At 41.7% G+C, this 15,240-nt stretch overlaps 2 protein-coding genes across 12 annotated transcripts in view; one reads left to right on the plus strand and one right to left on the minus strand.

Annotated features, from left to right (window-relative positions):
* Positions 1–6,168, plus strand: part of clcn2a (chloride channel, voltage-sensitive 2a) — a 62,727-nt gene extending 56,559 nt beyond the window's left edge. For all 9 annotated transcript variants that reach the window (XM_016674949.1, XM_016674943.1, XM_016674950.1 and 6 more), the window contains one exon: positions 5–6,168. In XM_016674949.1, coding sequence (XP_016530435.1) covers positions 5–511 — 507 coding nt within the window. In that variant the 3' untranslated portion in view covers positions 512–6,168. The remainder of the gene's footprint in view (positions 1–4) is intronic.
* Positions 6,169–6,275: 107 nt separating this feature from the next.
* fam131aa (family with sequence similarity 131 member Aa) lies at positions 6,276–14,354 on the minus strand. 3 transcript variants are annotated; one of them, XM_007559441.2, is made up of 5 exons: positions 13,889–14,354; positions 9,041–9,152; positions 8,760–8,942; positions 7,384–7,527; positions 6,276–7,242 (listed from the first exon to the last, which is right to left on the minus strand). In XM_007559441.2, exons 2-5 carry the CDS (start codon positions 9,129–9,131, stop codon positions 6,695–6,697), a joined length of 966 nt encoding a protein of 321 aa, XP_007559503.1. In that variant the 5' UTR covers positions 9,132–9,152; positions 13,889–14,354; the 3' UTR covers positions 6,276–6,694. The 3 variants fall into 3 exon arrangements, with proteins under 3 accessions (XP_007559503.1, XP_007559502.1, XP_016530437.1); XM_007559440.2 differs by lacking the exon at positions 13,889–14,354 and adding an exon at positions 9,367–11,018; XM_016674951.1 differs by lacking the exon at positions 13,889–14,354 and adding an exon at positions 9,255–9,330.
* Between the last annotated feature and the right edge of the window lie 886 nt (positions 14,355–15,240).

The following is a 15,240-nucleotide window of genomic DNA, read 5'->3' on the forward strand; positions in this document are numbered from 1 at the left end:
GCAGCTGCGTAAGGCCATCGAGGGCTCGGTCACAGTGACTGGAGTGAAAGTGCGCCCTCCTCTGGCCAGTTTCCGTGACAGTGGGAACAGCACGAGCGTATCTGAGGTAACAGAACTACACAAGCTGTGCATGCGTCACAGAGGGCTGTCCTTGCCACGGGAACCTAAGCCTCCCAACGCGGCAAAAAAGCTGGACCTTTCGTTCAAAGACGTCCCCGTCAGCTTCTCAGACAAGACTGATTTGCAATTCGAAAGCAGCGATAACCAGTTGTCAGACCTCGTCCTTCAAGAAAGCCCCTCATTCACCGAGGACAAATCAGAGTTTACTTTTGACTGTAGCCCCTCTCACACCGAGGAGTCGGAGCTGGGCTGCGACCACGACCCCGCCGACCCCACGCCGGCGCCGGACGAGGTGGAGCAAGAGCACAGCAGTCCGACTCTAAACACGGACCAATCAGAACCTGGGGGAGAGGGTAGCACTGTCCACACCAAGGACCAATCAGAATGCTAATCTAAAGCTTATCTATACTGTCGCCTCATAAGTGTATCTGTTTCTTAAATTTGCATCAGTCCAGCCTAGACACTTGTGTTTCTAACCCAGTGATGTGAGCGAATGTCTGTTGATAGGGGATGGTCGATTTTATTTCTTTTATTATTATTATTATTATTATTTTTTTTTTAGCCATCAACAGATCATTTATGAAAGACCAAATATTTCTGTATTTTCAAAAGTGTCCGCATCAAGGTTTGTTTATCGTCGGAAAACAAGGATGGTCCCAGACAAATGTTGCAGAAAGCCTCCTTTCCCCTCGTGTGCTGCTGATAAAGTTTGTTAACGACAAACAGGAAATCAGGAGGTGTGAAGTCAGAAAGCTTAAAGCACAAGGCTCACAAATCACAGCTTGAACAGCAAAACTGAATTTTGCTGACCAAGTCACAATGTAGGAAAAAAAGCAACTTGGCCTCAACGGGGTAAAGAAGACTGCTTTGACTAAAAATAGGTGTGAGGTGTCTATTTAGAAGTATTTGCATTGTTGCAGGGGAGCAATGCTGAGTTGGTTGAGAAACTCAACAAGGATAAGTTAGTGCCTAGGTTGGCTCCTGATATTAATCAGAGTTCCTTCTGAAGTAGCTGGATGCTTGTGACAAACCCCTGATCACAGAGAGATCTTCTACATCACAGTTGTGGATAAAATGGGATAGCTGTTTTGTGATTCGGGTCCTATTGATTGTAAGCAAAGGGATGTCTGCTGATGCATTTGAGTGACTTGTTGGCAAGTGGCAATATGTAATCAATATTACCCCCTTAACCTTATTTTTACATCATTAATAGTCACATCACAACTACACACTTGAATGTATTTTATTGGGATTTTAAGAGGAAAGGGAAAAAAAAGACTTTTATTTATGAATGAAATGTTTAAAATGTGACATCTGCCCATTAAGTTTTGCTTTAATCTGACCAGAGGCCCTTCTTGTCTCCTTATGGTGGCAATTCAAAACTGCAAGCATTTGTTGGATTTTTTTTTTTCTACTAATATTTGCTTTTTCCCTGAGGCGTTTGCAGCATGGCTGTATCCTCAGTGTTTAAAATAAACTAAACACACCTGGATTCTATTTTCTAACCAGGAGGCAATTGGTCACACATGATTTTATTTGGAGAAATGGGTTGATCAGACCACACACATTTTCATATTTTTGTATCTTTTCCCTTTCAGTTCACAACTATGTGTTACTCTAGACTGGTGTCTTAAAATCCCGTTAAAATCTATTAATGTTTGTGGTTGTAACAAACAAAGCGTGTTAATAGTGACTGATCAGAGTGCATGCGTCCTATTCTATGAAGACATAAATAAAAAAATGTGTTTGGTTCTTTTCTGGTCTAAAAATCACGGTAGAAACAACATCAGGTCAGAAACGACTCATAGCACATTACGTGTCGTCAGAACTCAGAACCACTGTGTGAATAATATATCCACCATTATTCAGCAAGCACTAAATTTAACAGCAGTACCGTACAGTAATTGTCTTTTCTGTGACCCTCATTCTTTATAATTTGCAGGCAGCAGTTCATGCTCAGCTTCCAGAGCATTTTATTCAGGTTGAGGTCTGAAATTACTGAGTACTATTTTACATTTTACACAGCGTGCTAAGATTTTGGAGCAGCTTTCTGATGTAGATTTTCAGGAATCAGTGTTCTATAAGGTGAAACATTAACTCTGTGACAGATAATATCATATACTTTAACTTAGGGTCTTTATTTCTGCATTATGGTTCTCTGCCCAGGGTGGTATTGTCTGGGGCGTGTCATATGCCTACAGTTCTGGGCTAAACAAGCCCACTCATCCCTTCTCCAACACCATGCCTCACAGCTGCAGTGAGGTGTTTGCTGAGCTTGATTGATTTTTACTAAAAATGTTTTTTTTGGGGGGTTTTTTTGTTGTTTTTTTTGCATTATAACAAAACATCAGTGGCCTTTTTAATGCATTGTTCCATATAGTCTTGTGGTTTGTTTAAATGTAGGAATCACAAGAAGTTGTCTCATTGTGAATTGTTTAAGCAACATTTATTTATTTATTTATTTATTTATTTATTTATTTTACAAAATGTATTTATTTATTTGTTTGTGTTGATATTCAACACAAGAACACTCGCAACCTGCAACTTCCCCGAACTTTTGCTTTATTCGGACGGTCGCCTTTGCTATTTTTCAGGTAATCTGGGACATTTGATGAGAAGCAAAATGCTGTTACTCGTCATTTGTATTTACGTAAAGCAGCAATATTTTTCCTGGTTTTTCACACAGTGTTTCTGCATATTAATTTATGACACTATAAGATGTTATGAGCCGTTACATTTGAGCAGAGGCTATTCACCGAATTTTAAGACCTGTTAAAGACTAAGCGATGCTTTATTATGTCCTCCTAACAAAAAATTGAGATATTGTCCACACCATTTTTTAGGAAATGTCACTTAAATGATAATATGTGGTAAATGTGCGGACAAAACTGTGCATATTTAGATCTAAGCATCCATGGCTACGATAGTTACGTCTGTTCCATGAGCACACAAAGCCCCATTGTCTAATTTTAGAGTACTTTGTTGTTTAAGTCTTTCAAAAGGGATTTGTTGACATTAAGATATAACAACACCAGCTTTACAGTTTTATATTTGTGTGTGTGCGTGCGTGCGTGCGTGCGTGCGTGCGTGTGTGTGTGTGTGTTTTAGACGTCTGCATGTGTGAACTACCAAAAACTTTCCATAATTAAATCTGGTCCTACGTTGAATTCGCCAAAACAAGATCCTGTTGAGTTGAAGCCAACAAAAAGTACATGGAATCATTTGGCTCCTGTGCGAATAATGTTGGCTAAAAACTGAAAAGAGCAAGCAACACTGAAAGCACAGAATGACAAGGGAATTACTGACATAAGCACACGATGATATTGCTCCAAACTACGTATGTACAAGCAATGCACAAATGTAAGAGTCTCTGTCGATGACTAATAACAAGAGGTGTTGTTGGTATATGTGTCAAATGAAATGCAATAAGTCCATGTTAGTAATAAAGCAAAGGGAAATTGCAGACTGTATTATTTAAGGTATATTGTCATCAGCATTGGTCTTTCTTTTGATATCGGATACTGGTCTACGGATCAGCCCCCAAAAATGTATTTTCTGGGATCTGTTCAAACGACGACAAAGGCAGCTTCTAAAGATCCCTGCAGCTGGACACAGGGCTCCCAACTTTGCAGTAAAGCACATTGTAATTATCATCTTAACACCAGTCGCCGTTGGCGCCTCGTTCGGCTCTAGAGCGGCCGACTCTGTAAGGACGACATAGAGAGTCCGTTTCATCATCCGAACATCTTCTGCTGCTGTATGTGAGTTTAAAGTGCATGACTAATGAGGGCCCTAGTTGCAAAATTTACAGGCTGTTGTACAGAGCGCACACACACACACACACACACACAAACACTGACAAACGCTCCTCGGTGTGTGGTCTGTGGGTATTTAACGTCTCTTTATAACAGAGTACGTTCAATCCAGCCTGAGCTCTAAAGGAGCAGTTTAACCGCTGTACAAAGCCTGAAAAGCTGTGTGAATACTGCTGATGGATTTCTTTTAGCTTCAACTCTTTTCTTTTTTTTTTTTTTATCATTTGTGAATTGGCTGCAGGAGGCATGGGCCAGTATGAGATTTTCCTTTTTTTTTTTTTTTTTGCCCTGAGTAAAAAAAATACATTGGTTTTAACAATGTGAAGAGAAACATTTTCACACAATAATTCATAACATTGTCTAAATGTGTTTACGACCATTAACCCTGCTGCTGCAACCCATTCAGACAGTTCACTGAGGTTATAAAAGTCGGTGTTATTTAGATGTTTGTGCATAAACTGAAGAATAAACCCCCGCTGAATTTAATAACAGTTTTCAAGAACTATTATGGAAACCAAGTCTTGACATCTTTTTTTTTTTCTTTTTTCCTAAGACCAACACTGAAAAACTAACAAACTGATTAATTATTCAGGCTGTCTGCTCAGGTCACCATTCTGCTTTACTGCTAGCTAACAAAAATTCGACTCTGTCAGCTGTAGATTCGAAACAGCATTACCTTAACGGAAGTGATACCACCCAAAGACTTTTTATGTTTATAACAGAAAAAAAGTCAGCTGAATTTGTCTTTCATTGGTAACTTGACAAATCAGAATGTGCGAATGATATTTTCTTATTCTTAAATGGGTTTTTTTACTAAAGAAAACCTTCAGAAAACGAGAGTATTATATAGGACAAAAAAAAGGAGTAACATTTTCAATTGTAGAAATGTCATCCTAATAAAAAGTAAGTCCATGCAGTGCATGCACTCAGTGTTTCCGTGATTCCTCCTTTTGCGTGGAAAACTGCAGTAAATGGAGGCAATCGGCCTGTCCTACTGCTGTGGCGTTAAGACACCCAGGTGGCTTTAATAGCAGACTTCAGGTCATCTACGTCGGGTCTGGTGTCTCTCATCTTCCTTCTGACAATTCCCTAAGGGGTTTTGTTTGCTGGCCAATCAAGCACAATAACACCATGACCACTAAGGCAGCTATTGCTACTTTTGGCATTGTGGGCAGGCATTGTGCCAAGCCCTGCTGGAAAGTAAACATCAGCATCTTTATAAAGCTCATCAGCAAGTGTGAAGCATGAAGTGCTTCAGGATTCCCTGATATCTGAACTGCACACAGGCAAACTTCTTCCTTGCACTCCGGTTTCCATTAACATACTGTAAAGCAAGCAGAAACGGCATTTGGTGACTTACCCTTCTTCTTGTTACCGAGCCTGTCGGTGACTGTCCATTCATTCAGCAATCTCCCCTGCAGTTGTGGAGGCCAAAACAACGTTTCTGTACAAGTTCTTAACTGTAACATTTAAATCATTTCATTAGCTGTAAGTGATATCTGTTCAAATTCACACAAAGCTGTATTTCCTGGATCTAAAGGAGATATTAAGTTATACTTTTTGAATAGAATTGGGGAAATTGACTTTTTAAATGCCATTTTATGTTATTGCCACACACCCATAAGGGAGGGAAATGTTTAGTAGACCTTCCTCTGAGCAGCTGAACACGAGTGTGCAGCAACAGGTGGGGTTGGGTGGTGCATGACTCTATAAGCCATAGAGCTGGAGAAAAACAAGCATTCCTGCATTTTCTCTGACGTCTTATTAAAAAAAAAAATTCAAATCTTGAGAATGATGAGATGTGAAATTATCACAGGTTTGTGACATTTGAAAAGTCTTGGTCTACCTTGATACCGGTTACTGACCCATGCCTAAGCTGCAGCAAACCAGATTTGTTTTGTTTTTTCCCCTCTGTTTGTGCAATAAATGTCTATCATTTTTTGAGTGCATATGGAACATTCAGTAATGCTTGCATTATAAGGTAATGTATAAGGAATTAATAGTAGAGAGCATCTGAGCTAATTTGCAGCGTATCTAGTTAAGCAATAAGTCTGTAGTATCTCCCTTTATATGACACTGGCCTGTATATGCTTTGTACATACAGAAATACACAGATGAGGAAAATCTACATGCTGATGTACATAGGAGGATTGTGCATTTTGAACTCAACTACCATTGTTATTTTTCAGAGAACACGAAATTGTTTTTGTACATGAATGAATAAATTTAAAGAGAAAAAAATGTGCAAAACCAAAACTGAGAATTTGATTCCTTTTTTTTTATTCCCTAATATGTTTTGCCTTCACCAAGACTGAAAAAATAAAGAACCACAAGGAATGATCTTGTTTCAAAAATTATATTTATATACTGTATGCAGAACACTCGTGCTTTCCATATCAAACCCATATGACACAGGACGAGCTGGAAAATAAACCACACTACAAAACATCCATAGAAAAAACAAAAACAACAAATGAACAGCACATGACTCTTCACAAAAATATACAAAACTCAGTTTGAACAACAGCTTTACATCCTGATTAAACTCTCCGACACGTGTACTGTTTACGGCAGCGATAACCTGTGGGAGGAGATCAGTAGAAGGCCTGGAGGGGTGACGGATGAAAAGCTTCCGGAGGAGGAGAGGCGGCGGGAAGAGGGGAGGAGGAGATGAGAGGAGGTTCACAATGTCATCGGACTAGATCTATGTCGTATCGGAATCAACATCGACTCAGAAAGACATAAACATGGACGATACATCACATCAAATACTCCTTTTCCTCCTTCTTCTCCTCCTCCTCCTCCTCCTCTGCCTCCTCCCGCTCCTCCTCTTCATCGAAAGACGCCACTCCGGAAGACCCCCGGTCGGAGAAGAAGCCTCTGGGGCTGCAGTGCCACACCCGCACCTCGTGAAACACGCTGCCCTCCTCCTCCTCGTCTTCCTCGTCCTCCTCTCCGGGGGACTCGGAGTGAGAGGTGGAGTAGCAGGAGTCGAACCTGCTGCTCCGGTTCCGGGGCCGCCACTCCGGCTTGCTGTGGATGCAAACCTCGCCGCGCTGCTCCTGCAGGGGAGTCAGCTGCTCCACCAGACCGTGCAGCTGCTCTTCCTCTTCCTCCAGGAATGGACACATGCAGTCGCCGCGCGAAGAGGGCGAGCCGCTCTGTAGGTCGTCATCAGTCAGAGGCCTGTCTTGGAAAGGGCCGCCGCTGCTGACGGAGCCTACGGGACGAACAGACTGTGGCACCTCGACGTCTTGCGTCTCAGGCTGGCACGGCGCTCCGCTGATTGGTTCGGACATGGCTGCGTCTGAGAGAGGAGCAGACAGTCAGAACCTCTGGACATGGGTGAAATGAATTATGGGGGAAGAAAACGGGAGGGTGAGCACCTCGTCAGCGGTGATGAACGAAAACAGCGAGGGTCATGAAAGACGAGGATGAAGATGGATACCTGGATTCTCTGTGGATAAGCTGCAAGTCTGTCCGTTGGCGTGGGATTCTTCATCATTGAAGTCTTCCTCGTCCTCCTCGTCATCGTCTAGCGACGCCCAGGCACGCAGCTTGGCCTCGGCAATTGCAAACTGCTCGGCCACTCCTAGCAGGAAAACGGGTTTCGCTTAGTTAGACGTTGTGAGCACAACGCCACCGAGGATCATCAGGTCACGACTCCTCTGGGTTCAAATCCAATTAAAGCTTCCTGCGTTTCCGAGAGGATTACAAAATCTGTTGATGTCTGACAACGAGTCTTTTACATCAGTTTGGACCCACTTCTCTTTGCGAAATTGGTTAATTATAGGATTCATTCATTCACAAACCAAGGGCCGCTACTTTTAACTTTAAAACAATCCAGATTGCTCCATAAAACAACTAGTCTAACGTGTAAGGTTACGGCTGAGCGAGGAAACAGAATAACCTAAACCATAATTTCTTTCTTTTTTCCTGGTAATGTGTTGCTTCTACATGTAGGTCCTAAATCTAATAAAGAGGGTAGAAAATGTCTTTAAAAAATGCTTAAAGTCTGATATGAATAAGGAATTGCAAAAGTACCCTTTTATTTATCTTTACACATTTTAGTTCGAATCAAGGGCAACATCAACATTTATCGTTCTTATACATTTAATCAGAGGAGTTCATGGTTATGGCTTCAAAAATATCAATACATTCTGTTTGAAATTCCCCCTCAGTTGCCTCTGAAGTGGCTCAGACGCAGTCAGCTGCACCTAAGAGGGAAAACAATAAATGTCCCGGCTTTCTGTTTGAAGCGCCTCACGGTGAGGCAACCTTTTGGCATTTTGCTGCGTTAATTAGGCTTTCAAGACGAAGAGACTTCATAATGCGCGTGATGTACGCCGGGCTCCGTCTGCTCCCTGCTTTCCTCCCCCTCACATTATCTCCTCATCAAGCTGCAGCGATGTCACCAGCGCCAGAAAGGATGAGTCACGGCAAAAAAAGCAAAAAAAAAAAAAAAAAAAAAGACAAGCGCTGCTGTACCGTCGGTGGGCAGTGAAGTGTTCTGAGAGTGTGTCTAATAGGGCCACCATCTGCCGCCAAGACAAACCGGTGGCCGGCGGCTGGGCGGGGCCTTCAGGGTGGAGACAGAGGAGTTTTGAAGGGATTAGTCTCATGACAGCAGGTGGACGCCGGTCACAAGATGATGCTGTAGTTAAACCATGCTAAGTAAAATATCCACATGTTTACCCAAACAGACATGTGACTGTAACTAGCAGTGATCCTAACTGTGAAAACTGGACTTAAATTGTAAACGTTTCTGCAGGGGGTGGGGTGGGGGGTCGGGAAACGAGAAAGGATGAAAAAAGGGGTGAATACCTGCAGCAAACCGAGCCTCCTTCTCCCCTTCGGTCAGACGGCAGTAAGAGTTGAACTGGGAGTGAGTGCCTGGTGGAGGACCCGTCGGCTTCGGCCAGCCTTTCCACTCTATGAGGTGGGCGACCCGGCCCTGGGCCAGGGAGGTGGGCTTCGTCACATGGTCCCTCACCGCCTGAGAGATGCCTGGGTCCAACGGAGGTGTAAAGGTCGAGACGGCCTTTCTTTAAATTTGCCATTTGAGAACAGCTTTTTTTTTTTTTTTTTTGGAAGATTCGGCTTACCATTCAACGAGGATCTGGCGAGCGCTGCAAATTCATGGATGCCGACTGTTTTCCTGGAGTCTGCCGGAGATTTTCCCGACTTTGGAATCATTTCACTCTCTTCAAATTTCACCTGCAAAGAACAAACATGACATTTCATCAAAGCGTGCCTCGAGTTCTTCACAGTTGTGCATGAAATTCAGCAGCCGTTTCATCCTCCTACAAAACAGCTTACATTCCCCAGCATACCCACTTCTGCAGATTTTATGATCCAGCGTATGAATAATATAAACACCTGGAGAGAGAGAGAGAAAAAAAAAACAAACTTCAGTGTGAAGTTCTCCTACCTCTTCCACTCTTTGCCTCTCCATTCTTTCGCTACTCCTGATGCTCGGCGTCATTGCGGACACGCAGAGGTGGTTTCAGGGCGCCGTAAAACCCACACAACTAAACACCACCGCTCCGCTTTGCTGGTTTAAACCACCAGTCAGACAAACAGACAGCAATGCCCTAAATTTGCTGCACAGATGCTGCTAAAGCCACAGTAAGCCGGTGAAACCCGGTTCGAGTGGTCAGAGGGCTGGGGCAGCAGTCTCCATTTGACTGAGGAGACATATGGCGCGAGGGTAAAGCGGTTCCAGCCGAGCGCGCTTACCGCAGAGCTGCTGATTGAAACCGATACTGCCACCTAATGAACTCCGTGCCCTCAAAAGGCAAACTCACATGACCAACTGGATCAGTTGGACAAGACGGATTCAAAACATGTCCCCGTAGTCCGTTCCTGTTTCTGGGACTTTTTAACAAGCAAGAGACGCGTGGCCCGAGCAAACATGCATGACTTAACAGACACTGTTAAGCAGATTGGCTCCTAAAGCAGCTAAGAAGGAAAATCTCCCCGGCGGTGGTAAAAAGGCTTACACTGAAGTCAAGCATGACAGGAAATGCGAGCAAACAAGGCAAGGCGGGGAACTCGGGGAGGAAGTGACATGAAGGTGGAAACTGTTTCTGCAGCTCAGGTGACAAATCAACGCTCCCCAAAGGAGAGCTTCAGCCTGGAAAACACACCCGTGAGATGACACTCGTGTGCTGAACGCTGACAAACACAACAGGGGGGGTTGTGGAGCTCCGAAAGGCTCCCTCCTGAGATTCAAACGCACAGATTTCAGCACTGTGGACAGCGGGGATTGTTGTAGGTCACATAAAATTAAGCTGCATTTGCATTGCATTTGTATGCTTCCCACATATTTCTTTGGATTTACCTTTACTTATTTCAGTTATTTGCAAAAAAAAAAAAAAAAAGAATAAAAAAGAAGCAACCCCGTCAAACAAATCGGAAACGTAGACTGTAGAAGTGTTCATTTCAACTTCACCCTTTTTTCTAAGCAGCTACTGTCTCCTACGTATTGACAGAACAAAGAAAATGTACTTTTGCCAGCTTGAAATGTATATAGTTTCCTTTTAACACATTCAAATAATGATAAATAAACAACATAACTATTAAAAAACTATGGATCAGGCTTTTCTTGGTTTTATCAACGCATGTGTTGTGTTTGATGTTTTTGTTTTCAAGAAAGTTGAATTATTTTGGTTTGGCATAAATGGAATAGACACGTAAATAAGAAAAAAAAACATCCACATTTCTCAGTATTTGGTCTAAAGACCACGATAAGAGTCAAGCTCAGATTGGCCAAGTTTAAATACGTTTGAAATCTACACACAAAAACATATTTATAGAGCATAGTTTGATTTTTAAATTTCTCAAATGAATCACACAAATGAACCCCTTTAAGTAGTAAATATTTCTTTTACACATAATTGAGATGTGTGTGCTTTTATGAACGTACAATTGCCTTTCAGCTCATATTCATTGTGCCCTGATTTGGACTCGGTCTTAGTCCTTTTCGTCAACAAAATAAAAACATATTCTTTTTTTTTTTTACCCCAGGGTAATTTGTGCCAATAAGGAAGGTTTTTTGTAAAAACAACAATTTAAAGAAATGAAAGCAATTTCAGTGGGGCAGTCTGAAATATTCATTTTATTTGTGAACATTAATTCTGTCATATTTTATGAGTTTTATTTATATATTTTTACCATGTTTGTTTGAAGATTGTGTGTTTTATTTTATGTAGAGTGATGTAAATTTGTTACATTTTCACTTGTTGAGGAAACCTTTCCAACCAGAACATTAAAGTGAGTGTTTTATTATTAAAAAAGTGAAATAAAAAGAACCATTAGTGTTTGCTTTATCTGTCTCCTAATTCTAAAAACCTAGCACTCCCTGCTTTCTAATCGTTACCTTTAAAATCACAAATAAACAGAACAAAGATTGGTAAACAGCTACTTGTGTACTTGAGAATTTGAATACAAGGTCCTTTTGCGGTTTGGTTTTAGAGCAACCTGTATGTGTGACTTGCTTTAATCCTTTAATCCCACCGGCCCAGCAAACCAATCAGGTCTTCTGAGAAACGTTTCTGTTTGTACGGAAAGTTAAAACTAATCATGTTATTATTGTCACCTGAGAGCCAGCCAGACTGGTGATGTTCTTAAAAAGCAAATGAAAGAATGTACTTCTTTTTTTTTTAAATTACATTTTTAATTTAATGCCAAAAATATACATATTTATAAATGATCTTTATAGCAGCATATTACATTTCAACACAAAAGAAATTGACCTTTTATTATTAATATGAACTCATTAGACTTGCACTGAATTTAAAATGTCTTCCCGTTTAAAGAGTGCAGCTATTTTTATCAACATTTTTTTGTGATGGTTGAGTGCAAGCTCCTTGTTTTAATGGCGTTGAGTAGAAAAGCAACCAGTCAGGTTTATTAGGAATAGATGAGAGCAACCAGAGAGACAGAATCGCTCAGTCAGATTGACAGTTCTGACTCCCGCAGTTCAAAGCGCATTTTTCTTATTCCATAAGACATAAGAAGCGCAGCGATATTAACGAGACAAACTGTGAGAACTTGCTTCTCAACAGGCTGTTGTGAGGGCAGACTTATTTATTTAAAGCTTGCAGCTGCAGACATCGTCTCCTTTAATGACCTTTAAATTGACAAAGCAGAGTAGCCTATGTTACACGTAGAGCTCATTTGTATAATTGAAACACTTAAGTTCAAAAAGTCTGGAGGGTTTAGAAACCAGCGTTCAATAAATAAGATTTTCCACTTTCTGTCATGAGCAGTGAGCCAGATTGCTGGGGCATGTACCTGTATAATATGATGGCATGTATGGTAACGCCTTGCTTAGACTGGCCATGTACCCCACAGTGGTTGCAGTTGCTCAAAAAGTTATGCTAGGCCAATACTGGAGAACAAGCCATTACCATAATGGCAACACAACTATCAGTGTAAGCTATACAAGTAATATAAGGTAAGATAAGGTCATTTTTTCTGAAGAAAAGCTGATTTATTGAATTTTTCAGGTGTCATAAAGCTCACAGACCAAATTCTGACACCTTCAGCTCATATATGCTATTGTCAGTGAAGCATGGAACTAAGTCTAGTTTGGTAATAAATGCATCAATGGGTCTTCCATGCGCAAGACCAGGCTGGTGTTACTAGCGAGGTGAGAAAGTGACGATGTCCTTTTTTTTTTTCTTTTTAACTATTACTAAAGCAAAAGCAGTCACAAGTTTTAAAATTAAAACGTATACAACTTGTCTGTAACGTTCTCCAACGTGAGCCTAAATAAAAACTGAACTCAGGTGAAACATTAACACTGTCGGTTGTTTCAAATTTATTTTTGAAACTCAAGTTTGTTGTTTGTTTGTTGTTTGTTTTTCAAACAGCTTCAGTTTTGTAAATGGACATCTACACATCACCTCACCCCACCACCCCCCCTCAAATAAGCATCAATGGACTTTGACCTGGAGAGACACAGAGATGTGAAGAAGCAACAAGCCAGCATCAGTAACAGAGACTATAGCAGAGTTCCTTCTGTGGTGGCGTCTGGGCATCACTCTGTTCTGTCCTCCAGAAAGGCAGACAGGAAGTTAGCTGATCGACTATTGCAACCATCAAATTGTACTGTGTATGTTTGGGTCCAAAGAACCATAAATGAGGGATCTGTCATCTTCTTAAATCCGGCCCTGCACTTGATTTTAATTAAACGTTATTGAATGATGAAAAAAAAGTATGTGAAAATCAATGTTGTTTTTTTTTGTTTTGTTTTTTTGCTGGGGAAAAAAATCAAAGAAAACATTTCACACCTGCACAATATATTCATGCTGTGGAGTCTCTTTTGAATCCTCCCACTGCAGGTTGCCAGCTCTTTGCGTCTGATAAATGGAGCTAATTAAAGCCAAACAAACCAGATTTGTGGCAGTGGCTGCAGCTAAGACGCTTAGGTCTCCTGGATCATTTCTCCCTACCGATCTTAAACATACAGGATCTCTAAGACAACATCTGTTTCGTCTGGCACCTCTGGACACTGTGATCTTGACTTATGTGACCAACAAGTGGGAGGGTGAAGTCGCTCTGCCCGCAGCTCTGTGTGAATGAAGCGAGGCTGCAGTGCAGAAGCCACACTTGTTGGGGTGTTTTTTTGTTTTTGTTTTTTTTTTTTTCTCTGGAAATGGTGCATTCAAGCAGCAGAAACGATACGCTCACAGCTGAATTACGCACCAATCCGCCATTGATGAGCGCAAGTCTGCAGCCTTCAATTATGACCGAGTGGGAATTAAAAAGGAGAGGGGGGTAGAGGTAGAGAGAGAGCGGCGCCAATGGAAATAGCAGCCGATGTGTTGAAGCCTCTGAAGTCTCAATCTGCATACCAATAGCTTTGTACCTGCACCAGATAAACAACCCCTGCTTCTCATTCCCATCACAGTCGCTCTCCTCGTGTCTTTCTCTCGGCCACCTACCTGGAAGTCGGACCGCGGCTCATGGTTTTTGCGCTTAATTGTCTCCCAATCCGATCAACAGATGATACCGCGGGGTTCGGAGGGGTTTGTCCTCCAAGCTGCGGGGCTCTGCGGCTGAGCGGCGACGCTACAGTGACGGCCGAAACATCCCCGTAACTCCGGGCTCACGAGCTGCGCTTCGTCTCCTACTCACGCGCACCATTTGTCGGCGTGTATATGGGTTACATATAGGCTGAAGGCTGTCCAAATGTCTCCCGACGGCGAGCGTCATCAAAGCAAGGCGGTGTCGTCTCTTCACCGCCCCCCCATCGCCTCTCCTCTCCTCTCCTTTCCTCTCCTCTCTTCTCTTCTCTTCTCTGTGCTGCCAAGAAGATCCAGCAACCTGCAGATTCAGTCCAAGAATCACTACAACACACTGCTGGTTAGTCGTTTCATCAGAGGGCTTCAGACATTTGCAGTCGCACAGTAAACAACTAAAAAAAAAAAAAAACTAAAAAAAAAAACATGCAGGATGTAGCAACTCTATGGAAAATTACTGACACCAGAAAGGTAAATAAGTTATAAACATTGGCTCTTTTTGAATGAGCATTTGTGCAAAGACTTCCAAAAAGAAAGAAAGAAAAAATGTAACAGAGCACATGGAAACATTTGATCTTTCTTGCTCACCAGAGCTTATCTAGTAATGCCTGATAAGCTTAAAATAAACGATGATTCATGCTTGGAGGTGGGGTCCTTGAAAGGGTCATTTGAGACACATGGGTCAATCTACAAAAAACAAACAAAACAAAACAAAAGGTGGAAACCCGTGGACTTTTCTTTTCCAAGCTTACAAATTTCACGTAATGGTGTTATTCTACATTTTGGGTATCATGACACAGAAGTCTTTTCCTTATTGCAATAGCTTAAAAGAAATGCTCCACTCTTAACTTTTCCAATTGTTCAAAAATAAACTGTACATCAGTCCCTTTATCGCTTTATTCAAAGTAGAAATTACTATTTTATATATTTATATACATTTTGTCATTTCAGTTTATCTTTATAGTTATACGGAATAAACCAAACAAAGTCCAAAAACAAGGGGCAAGAAAAAAAAAATCAACTATGATGAACCAACTCTGGAGCCATTCAGCTGACTTCAAATGGCCTGCTAGATTTAGGCATTTTCAAAGCATTGAGCCGCTCTCTCACCATGATGTTTCCCTGACATTCATAGATGCCGCACACAGTTTGGTCCTGTTAACATCTCATAGCTCAATTGAGATTGTTTCTGAGTATGGAGCAGGCTGTGGGGACAGCAGATTTGGGGATTAGATTTGTGATGCCGACATCACAGGTTCATATCCTGGCCTGAC

Source organism: Poecilia formosa, unplaced genomic scaffold (assembly GCF_000485575.1).
Source record: "Poecilia formosa unplaced genomic scaffold, Poecilia_formosa-5.1.2 Scaffold104, whole genome shotgun sequence".
In the NCBI taxonomy this organism is placed as follows: Eukaryota; Metazoa; Chordata; class Actinopteri; order Cyprinodontiformes; family Poeciliidae; genus Poecilia; species Poecilia formosa.

What these genes read in the sequence shown, in the direction of transcription:
- fam131aa (XM_007559440.2), bottom strand. Translation starts at nt 9,420, where the DNA reads ATGACGCCGAGCATCAGGAGTAGCGAAAGAATGGAGAGGCAAAGAGTG. An exon ending in AGAGGCAAAGAGTGGAAGAG is followed by an intron (nt 9,153 to 9,366) that starts GTAGGAGAACTT and finishes TGTTCTTTGCAG; the next exon opens with GTGAAATTTGAAGAGAGTGA. An exon ending in GGAGGCTCGGTTTGCTGCAG is followed by an intron (nt 7,528 to 8,759) that starts GTATTCACCCCT and finishes TTTTCCTGCTAG; the next exon opens with GAGTGGCCGAGCAGTTTGCA.